The sequence below is a fragment of the Ochotona curzoniae genome, unplaced genomic scaffold (assembly GCF_017591425.1).
Source record: "Ochotona curzoniae isolate NIBS_2020 unplaced genomic scaffold, NIBS_Ocur_1.0 scaffold_1852, whole genome shotgun sequence".
In the NCBI taxonomy this organism is placed as follows: Eukaryota; Metazoa; Chordata; class Mammalia; order Lagomorpha; family Ochotonidae; genus Ochotona; species Ochotona curzoniae.
The window spans coordinates 19,439,750-19,453,365 of record NW_024467087.1 but is presented as its reverse complement, the minus strand read 5'-3'; the positions used below and the strand labels follow the sequence as shown (position 1 = coordinate 19,453,365).

The 13,616-nt window shown below is 40.6% G+C and overlaps 1 protein-coding gene and 1 long non-coding RNA gene across 4 annotated transcripts in view; one reads left to right on the top strand and one right to left on the bottom strand.

Annotated features, from left to right (window-relative positions):
- The first annotated feature begins 5,568 nt into the window (after positions 1 to 5,568).
- LOC121169201 lies at positions 5,569 to 10,726 on the top strand. The gene is made up of 2 exons (XR_005885825.1): positions 5,569 to 6,116; positions 9,716 to 10,726. It is a non-coding gene; the product is annotated as an uncharacterized LOC121169201 (long non-coding RNA).
- Positions 5,607 to 13,616, bottom strand: part of TENM1 (teneurin transmembrane protein 1) — a 531,802-nt gene continuing 523,792 nt past the window's right edge. For all 3 annotated transcript variants that reach the window (XM_040999695.1, XM_040999696.1, XM_040999697.1), the window contains 4 exons: positions 10,914 to 11,301; positions 8,651 to 9,871; positions 7,956 to 8,098; positions 5,607 to 6,416 (listed from right to left, as the gene is read on the bottom strand). In XM_040999695.1, the coding sequence (XP_040855629.1) occupies positions 5,658 to 6,416; positions 7,956 to 8,098; positions 8,651 to 9,871; positions 10,914 to 11,301 (2,511 nt within the window). In that variant the 3' untranslated portion in view covers positions 5,607 to 5,657. The remainder of the gene's footprint in view (positions 6,417 to 7,955; positions 8,099 to 8,650; positions 9,872 to 10,913; positions 11,302 to 13,616) is intronic.

Here is a 13,616-nt window from a genome sequence, read left to right as displayed (position 1 = left end):
CCTGAATTTGCTTTTTGGGTTTTTCACACATATATGTGACCTTAAATATGTCATCCTCTTACTGCTATTGCACATGCCAAATGGGGATAACGCATCCTCACAGGATTATTACAGAATTGCAATTATAAAACTTTAAAGGGGTTGAGGTACTGAGGTGCATTGATAAATGTTTAATAACATTGAGAAAGCTTAAAGTTGAGGGTGAATAGTCTTATTACTTTTAATGATTCAATGTAGGATCTGTTGCTCTCTTTTAAAAAAGATACTGAAGGTAGAGTGAGTGGGATATTTTGAAAAAACAAAAAATTCTCAGGTGTTACTAACAGCCCTAGTCTTAGCCTGCACACACCCTGCTGGTTTGGGATGATGTGCTATATTGAGACAATCGGGGTTGTTTGTCCCATGACTCGCCTCACTGTATCTGGATAGTCCAATATCAGTGAATGAAGAAGCAGCAGGGCACTGTTGAAGTGACTTACAAAGTCAAGCATTCCAAGCAAATTTCAGTTAAGTGGCTATTTGGACTATCCTGTGTCCAAACTAGTATCAGGTTGAATTTTTACAGTTTTCCTAGCATCACTTGTATTTGTCGTCTTGTGAAAAACAACAGCCAAATGATGACTGTAATTGCTGCAAATGCAGAGTTTTGCCAATACCTGTTGTTTTGAATTCCTCTTTCAGTGCTGTCCCTCCCCACGCCCCACCGTCCTGTGGTTTTGCGCATGTATTTGGGTGCCCTGGTCTCCTAGCTTTCTTTCATCCCTATTTGGAGATTTTTCAAATTTCTTTTCTACTGCTGAGAAGGCATCAGCAGGAGAGCGGAACCTTTTCAAAAGTCTCAGCCAAGCGGCATTTACATTTGCAGCAGCTACTGTCTCTGGTTATGAGGTGGTCATTTGTGTCAGAGATCATATTTGTATGAAACATCAAAAGGAAGAGATGGCTGCCTAGGATAAGTGCTGCTTTGATTTGTGCAGGTATATTTTTTAAATGATGTGGTTTCATTGTTCGCAGTTAGGGATCCCCTCCCCCTATCTCAGGTGGCCAGGCTGACCGGAGAATACCGTTTGGCGCAGGAATAAAATGGGACACAGTTTTCATTTGCAATTTTATTTTTTAAAAATGAAATATTCAAAGTACTTTTCTTTCAAATATCGACACATAATGTTTGACTTTAAATATTTACAGCATGTTGTTGTGATGCTCTTGTAGAAAAATGCATGCTTCTGGCCTGAAAGCCAGAGCAAAATGCAAAAGACCATTTAACTGCAGCCAGAGAACATGAACCTGTACAGTATCCAGTCACTTTTCAGCACAGGAGTGAGAGCAGGAATACAGAATTGGAACCTATTGTTTCCCTAGCAACATGGCTCAGGCCATTAGAACACAATATCAGTATGATTCGAACCTCTAACTGTTGTTATATAGAAACTGAAAATCTTGGCATACACTGTAAACATCTTTACTTTTCATGAGAAAGTAAGCAGCTAAAAATGTTTTTCTGACATAAAGGCTATGCTTCTCTCTCCCTCCCTCTCTCTCTCTCTCTTTTTCTTTTTTTTTGGCCTTCTCTCATACTGATACTTTCGTCCGAATAGTAAAGATTTAGACATTGTCATGATCCATACAAGTAAAATATTTTTCAAGGACACACTCTGATAGACTAACATTTATTTAAGAGGTTAAAGTCCACCACTAAATCTAAAGAAAGATTTTTAACTGCCAAACACATTTCCTTTGACAAATAATGTAAGATGACAACTGCCAAGACAAAATCCACAGCAAGTTTAACTCTAAGTATTTTTCAGTTACTGTTTAGGAAGTAATTTCTTACACACAGTAATATATTTGGTCCTTAATAGCTTTCACATAAAGGACACACTGAAATAATAGTCACTATTTTGTGGTTGAATTCTTTTTGTTGTTGTTGTTTTCTATTTTTTTGTTTTCTTTGCTTTTTTATTTTTTGTATTTTTTTTTGTATTTTTTTTGTTTTTGTTTTTTTTTTGCAGAGTAAAGAACCTTACAGAAGGCTGTGGAAGAGCAGTGTGAGATCTGAAGTACTAGTCAGGTCACCTATGTGTATGTGAGTTCCTCCAAGAAAAGAATGTTGTGTATAATCTGTAACATTTTCCACAAGTTATCATAAACTTCTATCTCTCTAAAGCTTTAGTTCAATACTTGACTGCTGTATTTTGGTTTTCATTTCTACCAAATGCTATTACAATTGCCCTTCCATGAACATATCTTTGTAAATGCAAAAACTTTGCCATGACTGTGTACAGGTGATATTATGATGGGGCCTGGTCTCGTTAAAATATCATTTTTACAGAGAAAAGAAAAAGGGAAGAAATAACGTGATGTAATGCCTGAAACTCTCAATAGTAATGAAGAAGAAAAACTTCATGAAAAGTAGAACTTAATTTTATACCTCTCTGTAGGTAGCAAGAAAATTATAAATTATACTTTGTCAAGTGCTCATATATTTGGTTATATTATATGTGTGTAGTCTATATATTATAGATCTTCTACATAAATTGATAAAGAACACACTTTTATTTTACACACAATTTTGGGGGTTAAAAATAGAACATATATTTTACTTCTGTGGTGTTTTGTTGAAAGTATTATTTTGAGCTTTATTTCCTTGCCTTCTGCAGTTATACTTCTAATCAATAATGATTAGAATGAGAACTACAATGAGGCATATTTAAATGTCCATTAGACTTTGAATTTTCAGCTCATTTGGATCTCTAGATTGCAGTGCAAGAGTAAAACAAAACAAAACAAACTAGTACAAATAAAATGAGTCCAACCAGGAAAACAACCATGGAGTATTCCCTGCCTCCATCCCAGAGTGCTCCTTCATAGGCGAATCCAAGTGCTATGCTCCCACATTAAATTACTTGAATGGCTGTGGGGTGTCAGTCACCTGTCTTCTGGGTATGAGAAATTCATGTATGTTTTTTAAAACTGATTTTCATCAGGAAATGCAAATGAATTGCTTTTGCACTAATTTAAACTTCAGAGCAACAAGCCAATGAAGGTGTTATTTCTATTCAAATAGGAAGCGATGTAATTTATATCTCCATGTTCATATTAAGAAATGACAAAATGTTTCTCTTAGATTGACTACTCATTGGTGTTAATGTTTTGGTTTATTTTTCTTTGTTCCCCCAAAACTTTAAGAGTCGTAAAGAGAACAGTAAGAGTTCAAGGAAGTATTAAAACCACAGCCATAAGTGATAAAAAGTGCATTTCCTGAATATAATACAAATAGAACTTTAAGAAACTAAAGGCACAAACTAACTAAATGTGTATTACAAACTAGAAATGCACAGTTCAAGGTAATTACTATTAAGTAAAAGTTTCAAATATGCATTTCTGAAGGATATTTAAAGCAGTTTGAAAGTGGTACATCATCAGTGAATTGCAAAAAGTATAATTGCTTAAAGTATAAGCAAAATAGACTCCAATACTGATATCTTGAATTAGTGATAAAGTACGAAGACACATATGAATGCAGTCCTTATATACAGTTCACAAATTGTGTTTTCATCTATTTAAAAGAACATTAGAGGTTCTAGGAACTTAAGGTTCATTTTTAGGTTGATGTGGAGGTATTCAAATTCCCGACAAGTTTGTTAGTAGTTAAAAATTTCATCTTGAATAAATACTGTGCCAAGCCTGACTTGGGAAAAACTCAATACTATGATTTTTGTCTGGATTAGCAATATCTTGACCTAGTGCACCTCAATTGCCAAGAGGGATGTGCTCATGGTGATCTCTCCCCGCCTCCCATCACTTCCCCTTCTCAGTTTCAATACATGTAGAAGAATGTGATTATCCAACTGCAAGGCTTTGAAAAGGAAATGCTTGATGATACTGTCCCCTAATCCTGCTGAGATCCCCCCCACCCGCCTCTTTTCCTTCACTCTCCTTTATGCAGTGTGAGTCCAACTCTTTGAAAAACATGCGAAGTCAGGATCCAGGCCCCTGTTAATATTTTTAAAGAAACTGTCATCACATAGCAAGGCAATGACCCCGTACTGTATTTAGATAGCAGCTGGAAGGAATCCAGACTAATATTCCATCTTAAATTCTCCTTCACACACAGCGAATGTGCAGACTTGCTGGTGAAGGGGTAGCAGTGGGCTCAGGGGGATTCGCTCTGGGTCATGTGGTGCTGGATTTTCATTTGTGGTCACTCAATGACACAGCATTTTACAAATTCTTTGTCACTAGACACAAATCTCCCAGCTTGCTGCAGGCTTCTTAGAGATTGAGCAACTGTAGCTAATCTTCACACTCACCCTGACCCTATTTCCAATTTTTAAATGATCACACATGGATAACTTGTTCTGGAAAATAGTCATTTTCCTAGGCAGGAGAAACAATCTATTAAAAAAAAGTGGGTAAAGATGGAACTAGAAGAGCTAGCTGTATGAATTATGCTAGGAAAATCTACTGCGTGTGGAGTTGTGATGTTCTGGGTTGGAAAGGATTCACTTAATTTCCCAAATGTGGCTGGGAGATGTGCAAGACGGACTATGTTTGAAAGAAAAGTGGACTGAAACAATGTGGCAACTACTGTGATGTTTGGTTTAGTCTTGCCTTTCACTTTACTACTAAGTCTATTTATTTTTAGATTTGGCTCTTAGGAATTTCAGCAGTTAACTATTAGTTAACATATTTATCAACATCTCCGGCACAAAGGGCCCACTAAAGCCCTGTTTTCTTTTTGTACCAGAATCATACTTGTTAGTAAATTACCTTTCACGTGCACAAAACCATTAGATTAGTGTACAAATACTGAATCACTGTTGGGAAACTAGGACCAAAGCACACCTTATATTGAAAGGAGAAATTCCTACCCAGTTTACTAAAAGCTATGTTTACATGACACTGAAACAGCTGCACACGGCTGGGTAACCACTTCAGCCAGAAGAGGTTGGGTGAGAGGTGTCACATGGGCCGGCTGCTTTGGTATCACGTACACACGAGTGAACAATGCCTCCTCGGGCTGCTCACCACAGCCCGAGGGAAGCATGGTAGGCAGAACCTGGCCCCCACACGCCAAAAACACAGTGCAACGACACGGCAGGTACTGGAACAAGCAAGGGGGAGGAATCCGGGAGGAAGGGCAAAAGGGGCCTGACTCTAGGAGGAGGTGGCTTGAGGACATTGTCCACTTCTTCTGAAGTTTGCTATACCAGATTTGGAAAACGGAAGGACAGTCTTTTGAGAGGCAAGATTCTGCTAGGATCGCACCACCGCCTTTGCACATAGCTCCCAAGTCCTACTGCCGGTTAAATGTGAACCTCGAATACTTTTGGCATACCAGGACCTAGGAATGGCTGGAGGAATTTCAAGCAGTGCTTTCCAAAAACCCTTTTTTTTTTCCAGTGGTTGGAGTTCTACTTGTGTTATTTTTGAATACTGCCACACAGGAACTAAAAACCTGTCATTTTGTAAAGAGTTTAAACAAACAATATTAAAATACCATCTTCCGTCACATTGAAAGGCAGTTGGATATGTTTTTTTTTTCCTCCATATTTACATATACAGAGTTCTGATCTAGAAAACCAATACAATAAACTGTTTTATGTTTTAAAAACAGGCAGTCTTTGGTGACGCAAAGGCAGAGATTGTTTCTGTTACCTCCTGCCTATTTCGCTCTGTCTCATAAAGTGAATATTGTTGGCACTGTCAGAAAGTTCCAGATACTGCTCAACAGACAACACAAAGTACCCATCATAACCTGGTACCCTCCCGGTGCTCAGCAGCTGCTGCTTTTCCCCCTCTGTCCACGCCCTGATGCCCTCCTCCCCTTCTTGCAGCCGTCTCTGTTCCTTAGTCCAGGCCTGGGCCACAGCACGCTGTCTGGCGATCTCCAACACGTGGTTCTTTTCTTCCTCCACAGTTGTCCCATAGCGGATGTTGAAGCACAGGGCCCCATGCTGGAGTTGAATATCTGCAAACCGTCTAGTCCTCCCATTCAACACAGAGGTCATCTGGGACACGGTGACATTGACCCCATTCTCCAGAATCCGCCTCCCCCCGGTATTACCAATAAGCACCAGGTCTTCCTCTAGAGACCCGAGCTTAATAAAATAGTGAGTATCCCTCCCCTCTATGGTAAAATGCAGGTTTTCCAGGTAATGAGCATTATTGAGAATGGCAGCAAGCCGCCTGCTATCTTCATTGGCTACTCCTATGATATCAGCTGTTACTATGCCATCCTTGATGGCAAACTTTATACCTTTTCCGAAAACAGAAGGGACAGCAGCAAACCGAGGTTGCTTCCCTCCTTCAAGGCACCGTCTGTCATTGTATCGGGGAGTCATGGGAAGTTGGTCCAGGGAGATGAAATTCCTTAGTTGTTTCTGGAGTTCACACTGAATTCCCAGAATGGTCTAGGAAAGGAAAAAAAAAAAAGGCCCAGTTCAAATGCAGCATAGTCAGACACCTGGTGACTCTGTAAAAGAGGGGCTTGCAAGGTCTCTGCCTCTGCTCTTGAATGTCTTGGTTAGCGTTCTAAAAACAAGCCCAATTTTGGAGCCTTTTCACTAGACATAAAGAGAAGACTAACAGGTGCCTGATTACCTAGAGTTCTTAAATATTCGTTGAAGCAAACATGGAAAAATGATATTGGATTTTTCTGAGCCCAGAAGTATTTGCAGTGGATTCAGATCCCCTCAAAACACAGATCCTATGTTGTCAGCAGTGGTAATGACACCCACTAGATGTAGCTACTGCACATGCGTCTAGTACAATGAGGCATAGAGATGCTCATGTGCTGTAGCTCTGGCTTTCAGCAGCTTGTGATCTTACAGATGACTACAGCAAAGCAGTACAGAGTTCACTCATCTCCGTGTAGTTTAAAAGAACCTTTTTTTTAAAGAACTTCTGGTGGTTTTCAAACATCAATATCTAAAGAGAAAAGACGAATAAACCTCTGCGGATCATCATGAAGCATCAGCAATTTTCAGTGCTTGGCTTAACTTTTTTAATAAGGAATTTTTAATTATAGAAAATGCTTACATATATGTATTTGCAAAGTAGAATAAGCCTGTTGGATCTATTTAGAATTTACTTTCCCTTGCCATTTTTAGATTTAAAAAATGTAGTCTTACATGCAAATTTTAGTTTCACTTTTTTTACGCAAATGTATTCCCACTGCTTTCCATGGAAAGGAGGTCTTCCTGTTTGGATTTGTATCTCATACTTTAAATGACGTCATCAGTTAAATCTTGACTATTTTGCTATTCTTATTTGGTCCAGAGACTTTATCCCTGTAATATTTTTGCTGCATTGTTACACAATTTGTCAAGATAATTTTTCAAATCTCTCCGTGTTCTGAGAGATCATTCTTTAAATTATTTTACAGTTGGGACTCTGATAATTGGGGAAGGTGGTCATTTAGTTGTCATTATATTATTTTTTAAATGTTACAGACTTGTGAAAAGTGTACATATTTACAAGGTACAATCTTAATTTTTGTTATATGTATACACTGTATAATTCCAAATCAGGGTAAATGATCCTTTCGCGTGTTTAGCATTTCTTTCTAGTGAAAACACCTAAAACCCCATCTTGCACTTTTACTATGAGGAATCTATACCAACCCTCTCGTCTTTCCCTCCCCAGCCTCTGGTAGCCACTGCTATATTTTTAAATTCTATGAGACACTTCTTTAGCCTCCACATGAGTGAGGTCTTGTGAAGAAATCCAGTCGTCAAGGAACCCGTTAGTCTTCACTTTTTTCCTAATTCCCAATTTCTTGCTCTTTCCTTACCTTCTGATGAGACATTTTGAATATTCATTAAAATGACCATGACTTAAGGACAAGTAAGCAGATGTGTGGAAACAGCATTTTATGGCTTTGCATGCTTCTACTCCCCCTCCCCTACTCCTGCCCTCCAGCTAAACAGAGATAGTAAAATGTCCCTAACCTTTCCAGGATCCCACTCCTGAGTTTTTGTCTGAAGTTGTAGAAGCTCATATGTTAATTCCAAGTTTTCTAATTCTGGTTTGGGAAATCCAGGTAGTACGTTGTGTAACTGGAAACCAAACAGCTCCAACCAACTGCCAATGTCTATGAGACAGAAATCGTGAAAGAAAAAACAAACTTTAAAGTTCATATTTTACAACCATTGTTGAAAACCTGAAAGATGCCTCTCTTGCTTTCAGTATGTTCAGGCAATGGGAAGTTAGGGATAGAATTCCCTGCTTTTATGACCATGGTAAAATATCTGGTCTTCTCCCTACAGAGAACCCTTTTGGCTTGTGGACAATCCTAGAGATAGGCTCGAACTCTTTTTTAAATTGTTTTAACGTGGTAGTGGTGCTAAGGTCACCCTGATGGTGATATTAGATTTATCTGATGCAACATAATTCTGAGCTTTGCTTTTATGACATTATTTGTACAAGAAAAGCAGCGTGAAAGGGGGTAAAAATGTGTTCAGTATGTTATACATGAACTTGCGTGGCTTGCTCACTTCAGATAACTAAAGGAGTGCGAAAGAACCTTGTGGGCTAACTGGCAGGAAGAGGAAACATCTTCACAAAGGCATTGCGATTCTGTGATAACATCAACAGAACTGAGTTATTTCAAGTCTGCCTTGCAGTTTTTATACTGTTGCAGTACCTGTGGTATACTTGGCAACATCTTGAATTTTTCCAACCGGGTAGTTATTTTCAAAGGAGTAGAGGTTGAATGGCTTCGGAAGGAGGTTCAGCTCCTTCCATATGTGATGATTGGGTGTTGTCCATCGACCAGCGACAACGTCATAGTCCCTTTGTCCCAGGTGTACTAATTTAGTAAGAAAATCATAGAGTCCTCCATGAAAACCAATGATGACCTGAAAGTCAGGGTAAGTGTCATGATAGATATCACCGTAAGGTGTGTATAATATCTCCTTGATGACCTGACCTCGACTGCTGAACACAGCTAGTGGGGTGCCTGTATTATCACAGGCCACATAATACTCTTCACCACTGCTTAACTCCATGGCAATGAGGTGACCTTGGAGATCATAATACAGGGATGTAATCTCGGAGCTCGTGTGGTTGTACAAATGAGTAACTCTTATGGGGTTGGCAAGGTCTGCATAAAAAAACTGGAGGTGCTGCCCAAGGCTGGACTTGCTGGCAACACGTCGCCCAAGCCCATCATAGTAATACTGGACAGTCCAGCCAGAAGCCTTATTGTAGGCTTTCTGCAGCAGCCCATTCGAATTGTATTCAAAGACATCATTTCCCCTCTGCCTCAGAAAGCCATCTTCATCCATCTTATACTGAATCTCCCCTAATCTGGTGATGCGGTCTCGGAGGTCATATCGGAGAGGGGTAAGACGAGCACTGTTCCCATGGCTTAGCAGGTTAATGTTGCCATTGAGGTCATAACTGTAACGCCACTGGGTTTTGTCATTTACAGAAACAGTTTGGAGTTGCCCGTCAGCATCGTATTCATAGAAGTACCTAGTTATATTGGCATCTACTCCTACCCTTATATCACATATTACCATACGGCCCATATTATCATACTGGATGGTCATCCAGTAGGCAATCGCCTTTAGGATTTCATATTGGACTTCAATGACTTGTCCATTGGCGCTGAAGATCTTGGTGTGCTTCATCACTGTGGTGGTAATGACCTGATTTAAATCGTAATTAATGACACTAAATTTTCCAAACTGCTCCGTTCTACCAGAGACATCAACATATCGGTACAGATCTATGGGCAAAGGGGTCTCGTTGATCACAGCCTGCATGCTGGTGACGCGGAAGTTGTTGTAGCTGTAGTCAAACCGGGCATTCACAAGACCTTCTTCACTGAATCTGAAAATCTGGCGTCCAATAAGAGGTCCTGTAGGAATCAAAAGATGTTAAAAGGTGAGAGAAGAACTAGGTGATCAAATGTGAAGCAATCTAACAGTCTGGTGATGGATGGCTCAGCACTGGGGCATTCACATTCAAAACTGAATAGTAGAGATTGACTTCCGTCATCTACTTCCTGAACATATCACCTGTACAAAGGGGATTCAGAAACGCAGAAAAAAGGCAATGGAAAGAAGTTTCTTAATCTCAAACATTTTTCAATTCCATGTACATGGGTGTGGGGTGTCTTCAAAAAGTTAATGGAAAATATGTATCCTGAAACAACTATGGGTTTGAAAAATTTTGGCACCCAAATCCACTTACCTTTCAGTCCACTTCCTAAAAACTTTTTCAAGTGTCCTTGTATACTCCTGTAGGTGGTATTCGTCAAATACGTTAAAAAAAATCTGGCATAATATTACTAGAGCATAATCTAATTGTGGAAACTACAGAAGTACTAACCCATCCAGGAACCTGGGGTGAGGAAACTGATATGAACAGGCTTTCCTGCTAAAGGTACAGACAAAATGCTTTCATTTCATTTCATCTCTGCTACAAAATCAAAGGGTGAAATTTTGACAAAGCCCAGCACTAAACCAAATGGATCTGGGCAGTTTTTACACACTCCACAGATGAATATATATTCAAAAGTCTTGACTTTTCATAATATTTTGTTATCCACCAAGGCTTACATAGGGCTTGAACTCATTTCAGTGACAAGCATATCCTGCAGCTGCATCTTTGGGAGGCTTTACTGGGGACAAGCAACAGGTGTATGGCTAGACTAGATATGTAGATATCAACTTTCTTGACATCTGCACAAAAAATATGCACTGTATTTTTTCTTTTTTAAAAAAACTAGGCTTTCATGTAGCCTCTAAGTGCTTTAAATTTTCAGTAGGAGAGGATGTGATAGCTCAAGTGAGAATTGGTTGGCTTGAATGTGTACTGGTGTTTCTCAGAATACAGGAAGTGAAAATTTCATGAGGAAATCCCAATGTGGTACCCATCCGCACTCCTTCACAACATACCCGTCTGCCTGTATCTGATTGTGCAGATGAATCCATCATGCATCAGGTGGATTGTCTTAATCACTCCAGAAGATTCTTCGTACGTTAACGTGACCTGAGTGGTGTCGTAGAGAATCTCCGACAGCCTCCCTTGCTTGGTGTACTTGTGTAGAACTCTGCGCCCTGTCCCCAGATGCAGGGTCTGCAGGAGTCGGCCATCTCGACTATAGTCTTGGATGAAGGAAGTGCTACTGTCTGGTGGGGTGTAGATGTTCCGGTAGTAGCCCACGGAAAGCATGGTTTGTAAGCTGTGGCGCACCATGCTAGGCATGGTGACTGACAGGAGACAATCCGATTGGTCATATTCAAAGATGTAACGCCGCTGGCTATGCAGGAGAAGCATCACGGACTGCAATGAGACAAAAGCAAAATCATACAGGAATTATCGACTTCATAGGGTATGATGTGGCTGTGAAGTTAATTCTGTGAAGTGATACTCGAGGTATTATTCTTCTTCAAATTCATGCCTTTTGTTTCGATTCTCATTTTTATCTAAGAGAAGCATTACATTAAGAGTGAAGAATTCTCCGGTTATGCAATGCCTTTTTCCTGAAATGGATCTGTTTCAGAAATATTTGTTGAGAAATAATACCTCGTCTGAGAAATAACAGGTTGATCTCATTTTAAACAGTTGTGAAAGGGGCACTGTGCTAAGGAAGACTCTGATTCACTAACATTTAACTCTCATGAAAAAAAAAGCAGGCCCAGCGCAGTAGCCTAGTAGCTAAAGTCCTCACCTTACACATGCTGGGGTCCCATATGAGCACCAGTTCCTGGGAACCCCATTTCCCATCCGGTTCCCTGCCTGTGGCCTGGGAAAGCAGTCAAGGACAGCCCAGAGCCTTGGGACCCTGCACCCATGTGGGAGACCCAGAAGAAGCTCCTGGTACCTGGCTGTGGATCAGTGCAGCTCTGGCTGTTGTGGCTGCCTGGGGAGTGAATTATTGGGTGGAAGAATTTGTCTCTGTCTTTCCCCTCTCTGTATAGCTGACTTTCCAATAAAAATAATTTTTAAAAACCCAATTTGCTTCCTTTTATTGGTCTGAAAAGCATAAAGCAAGCCTGCTTCTGCTGGTGGACTCTGCACACGCCTGCTGGATCTGGCTGAAGCCAGGCGTCCAGAATTCTATCCGGTCTCCCAGGTAAGAGGTAGAGACCCAAGAACTTGAACTATCTCCCGTTGCCTCCCAGGGTGCCTAGCCACAGGAGGCTGGAATTGGAAGCGAAGCTAAAAGCTGAACCCAATATGAGATGCATGCATTGAAAGCGGAACGCTAACCTCCATGTCACATGGAGGTTGCCTGACACCGACCATCATCTCTTAGTGAAGAACAAATCCTCATTCCTGGAGAGTCTGCTCTACCTCCCAGGGATAGTTTTACTGTTCCGCTCTTGAGAATTTCCTTATCAAGCAAAGGGATTTAACTGAGCTTTATATTCTCAATGCTATGTTCTGAAAATGGAGTTTTTTTTTCATTTTCTAAATATAAATAACATACATATTTATGAACATGAATTACATAAACATGTTAGCTCTTCTAAATATGAAATTATACTCTGATATTGGATGTGCTTTCTGAAACTGAGTCTCCTCCTTACCTTCGGAGACCCTACAAAATCAGCCATTGCTCGCTCATTCATTCATTCATTCATTCATTCATTCTCTTCTAGCAACATTACGCCTGAGGATCCAGGGGTGGGAACTGAAGCCCTGTCAGCTTGCCACCACTGTGATCTCTGAAAGCTTTCCTGTAATGCAGGGGACTTGGAAATTCTGCATGAGTCTGGGGACAGGAAGTGAAAAGTGTCTCCCACGAGTGAAGAGGAGCTCACTAGACCCAGTAGGGAATTTGCACAGACATTTGCTAGAAGGCGGTGGTTGGCGGGGGCGGGGGGGTGTCAGGATTAGGAGATGCCTTTTCATGATCTATACTGAAAGAGTTCATAGCTCTTTTCAACTTTTCTGTCAATTGTGCATGAGCAAATAACATGCCACCTGTCGTGTGGGCCAAGGCAATATGGCCACCAAGCGTTATCTAGTACTAGCCTGCCAGGGCCGGGCCGTCTCCAGTCACTCTGCCAGCCTTGCCATTCCCAGCACATCGTGATTGTGTCCGCTCCCCATCTCGCCCTCCAGCCTGCGGCGAAGGCACTGCTTGAGCCCTACGCCTAGGTGCTGCTGCCCAGCTGTCTTAAAAGCTCCCTCATCTGTTTTAAATCCTCTTGCCAAGGGCAAAGATGTGAACGATGTGATCAGAAATCTCATGGATGTAAGCACTGTCTTTCTAGAATACAATTTCGTTAACATTAGACTGCTTTCTCGCTTTGGGTGAGCATTCTCAGCTGGTTCAAAAACAATGCTTACCAGTCTAATGCCTGCAGTGCTGCCACGGAATAAAAGGCCACTCTCTATTAGCTCAAATAACAGAGTGATGGGACTTTTATCATTTTAATTGACTGTGAAATTCTAAAAAAGGTTTTTGCAAAGAAAAAGCATCATGGCTTGTATACGCAATTTGAATGAGAAGCTAGAGCAGAAATTTGAAAAGCTAAAGCACACGGGTGACCACTAGATGGCAGTGTGCGGCCACCTGGAAGCTAAAGCCGAAAACTGCATTCTCTAAGTTGCATTTGAAAACTTTAGCCCCAAAGAGGAATTTTGTT